The 3,592-nt window shown below is 32.4% G+C and overlaps 1 protein-coding gene across 1 annotated transcript; it reads right to left on the reverse strand.

The window, feature by feature from the left end:
* Window positions 1-1,021: 1,021 nt before the first annotated feature.
* LOC149152938 (uncharacterized) lies at window positions 1,022-2,260 on the reverse strand. Its single transcript, XM_089441165.1, has 2 exons — window positions 2,105-2,260; window positions 1,022-1,968 (listed from the first exon to the last, which is right to left on the reverse strand). Exon 2 carries the CDS (start codon window positions 1,964-1,966, stop codon window positions 1,325-1,327), a length of 642 nt encoding a protein of 213 aa, XP_089297291.1. The 5' UTR covers window positions 1,967-1,968; window positions 2,105-2,260; the 3' UTR covers window positions 1,022-1,324.
* Between the last annotated feature and the right edge of the window lie 1,332 nt (window positions 2,261-3,592).

The raw sequence follows: 3,592 nt of genomic DNA on the forward strand, positions 1-3,592 counted from the left end.
AATGTGTTACTTGTAATATAGATATAAACAAAATATGTAAAGAAAAGTAATTGCACAATGATCTAGTCCAAGAAAACAAGGTTTTCCATAAACCAATTAACTCTTATAGAAAAATTCAACAATTCCAATTTAATAATCTTATCAGCCTCTCTTTGTATTTTTGGGATAATTGCTAATTTAATTATAATTTGATTTTAGGGTAGTTACTTGGAAAGTATCGGTTAACATGCTTTTTATGCTTATTATTTGCAAATTGAAAAGGTAAAGTTAAAAAACATTTTTGTTTTCACAAATATTCTGGTTCCCACAAAATTTAATATATCGCTTCATTATGTACATACTTGACATTACAGGAAATTGAGACGAGCAGGGCACCAATGATGAGGTATACTGAAAGAACAATATCAATGAAGGCAGGCGCGGATAAAGAATACTTCTTCGTGGATTGCACGCTCCCTTCTTGTTTGGGCAGTGTGGATGCACTTCTATATTTTTTAACCTTTTTATATTTGGGAAAGTCTGGGAAAGCCTGGGTTGGTTTTATAGCTGTTAAATTTCAGAGTTTTGAGTGTTTTATGGGTTTTTTTTACTATGGTTGAATTCATTTTGGTTATAAAAAAAGATTTGAACACTAAAATGATGTCTTTTTTATAATTTCAATTTTATTTTTTAAATAAATGAAAAATAATCATTTTCCCATTTTTTTTAAATAAGTGAAAAGTAATATTTTTTTAAATAAATGGAAAGCATAATTATAACTTTAGTTATTGATTACTTAATGTAAAGTTAATTTATTATACCATTTAATGGTATGTAAGGGGTAGGTTTTCAATTTTTTAGATGCATTTGAGTGAAATTTTAGAAAAACATTTCTTAACCAAACAAAAAATATTTTAAATTACACTCGAAAACCTCAAACCTAATTAAAAAAAAACTATCAAATAGAAAACATAAAACCTCTCTGAAACAAAAGGAGAAACTGGCTTAGAATGCTTGCTTTCCTTGCATCAAAACTAATAAAACAAACTTCTTAAAAAAACCATAAAAACCTCCCTGAAACAAAAGGTTAAACCACCGGATCACAATGCTTTCATTCATAAAATCAAAAGATCGAGCACCTAAATCCAATGGCGTACGTACGAAACAAAAGCAAAAGAATATATTCAGTCGAAAACCAAACAAAAGGACCATTACATATTTTTCATAACAAAAGAGAAGTATTTCCCGTAAGAATTCTGCACAACTTGTTTTAATCGTATGGCGACGGAATCATCGATCTGCAGAGACGCACCAGAGAATCAGATCACAGGCGTTACAACAACCGTTAGATGGGAAATAGCTGTAGCTCTAACTTCGTAGCGGCATGTACGTGCTCTTCCTCCTCCTTGGTTACATCATCCGCGTGATGATGCGAACATTGAGCGGGCGTAACCCCATCCAGAAAGCTTCTCGTTTTTAAAGAGCCCCAACCCTTTCCAATGCTTCGCTCTTCATCTTTATTCTTTTCTGTAGCTGCACCGCCACTTAAATCTGTTTGTGCATCCCGGGAATTGCTTATATTGAAGTCCTCCCATTGGAAAGAGGGTTTCCACGGTGCCGTACCTCTTTTATCATAAGCAATCATGTCGATAGCGTCTGACGAGCCTTGTGCCTGTGGCATACCGGGCATGGCCATCAACAACTGGTCCTCTGCTGCATTAATGCCGCCTCCCGCACTTATACTACCAACACGGAAATTCGTGCGCTTTTTTTTCAAATATTTCTTCGTTTCTTCGATTCTCTCCAACAAAACAAGAAATTCCTCCACGCCCCCTTCACAGTCCAACACTGTCCGGGGCCGTTTGCATCTCTCCCTTTCTTCTTCTTCTTCCTTCCCTTTTGTTTCATTTTGTGACGCTTCCTCTGATCGGCCTGGAAAGCATACTGCTGGTCCCGGCAACAGCCATTTCGGAACCTTGGAATTCATGTCTATAGACAGTACCAGTAAAACCTTTAGTTTAACAATCTTCTTCCTTCATTCAAGCCAACACAATACATTGATAGGTCTAAGAAATTATCTGAATGCGGTCTCTATATATAAGGAAAAAAGAGGTGTAGATCTTACAGAATTCAGATCACATTGGAGTTTTGTTGCAATTAATTCGGTTTGAAAGGAAAATGGAAACTGCAGACCTCTCTGATCATGTGCTCGCGACAAGTCTCTCTTTCATTTTTTCTCATCAGACATCTCTCTTTCTATTTATGAGGAAGGGGGCTGAACAAACGAGAAAAAGTTAACGGACTACTTCCACTGTCAAGTCTTTGTTCTTGTCGTCAACGAATCGTTGTAGAATAGGGAGTCACGATCTAAGAGAAAATAAATGGAATATTGGAGGATAGAAAGCGACAATTTAGACGGAAAAACTCGGAATCTTGAGGGAGAGGACAAAACATAAAAAAGGCCAGTCTCCTTTATATCTCTCCTTTTTACTTGACTCTTATGTTCTTAACCCTATGTCCAGGGAATGTGTATTTCATTCGATAAAAAGGAAACAAAGCAAGATTATGTTATTAAGAATTCATGCAAAACCCCTCTTCTCTACGGTATAGCCATGACCAGTCGTGTCGTTTACTCCATCCTCCTTTGCAATTAAGAATTCATGCAAAGCCCCTCTTCTCTACCGTAGAGCCATGACCAGTCGTGTCGTTTACTCCATCCTCCTTTGCAGTTAAGAAAAAGGTAGTACTTTTTTATATTAAAAGTAAGGGAAATTATGCTTTATAATTATAAAATAATTATACGAGTAAATAGAAATTGTAAAATGTGTTTTGTCATAAAATTGTTTACATATAGGGTTAAGTAAATAGAAATGGTAAAATGCGTTTTTTTATAAAATTGTTTAGATATAGGGTTATGGTAAAGGGGGTTATTTTTTTTTTAAATAATGGTGATGAGTTAATAGATTGTAATAATTAATAATGATATTATCACTTTTGATTTGAGCACTAAGTTATAATAAGTTATCATATTGGATTTTAGCACTAAGTTATAAAAAGTTTTTTTTAATTGTTATTAAAATAAAAAGATTTAGTTATATTAAAAAATAAATAAGTGAGTTAATTATAATAAAATTGGTTAATTATGTTTATAGGTTTTTCATAATTTTAATTTAATTATCAATAATTATTAGGTGGATGGTAGAGATTTAACCTTCATAGAATATGTCGGAATATTCATAGTAGTATCAACAAATCAAGGATCAAAATTCATTTCTAAGTTAGTTACATTTTTTTAATTATTTATTTGAAATTAATTGATTAAAGAAAATGTAATATCAACCACTGTCATATTGGACATGTCTATATTGGCCCATGGTATTGCAACAAAAGCTATTTACAAACTAAGAATTTTCATGATAAAGTGGAGGTGAATCTCCATAGTTATGAATATTGTTACATGTTTTTTAAAAAGTTTATATGTTTAACTCATATATTAATAGATTTTATAATTTGTAATAACAATAATATAAAATAGAGTTATAATTTAGTTAATTTTTATGATTGATTTATTTTTTTTTAATTTGGACCATTTGAAATGTATCATGGGTAAATG

This window comes from Pinus tabuliformis, chromosome 9 (assembly GCF_031772625.1).
Source record: "Pinus tabuliformis cultivar Carrire ecotype Pingquan chromosome 9, CPIR1, whole genome shotgun sequence".
Taxonomy (NCBI): Eukaryota; Viridiplantae; Streptophyta; class Pinopsida; order Pinales; family Pinaceae; genus Pinus; species Pinus tabuliformis.

Coding starts and splice junctions, on each gene's coding strand:
- LOC149152938 (XM_089441165.1), bottom strand. CDS start 1,966: ATGAATTCCAAGGTTCCGAAATGGCTGTTGCCGGGACCAGCAGTATGC.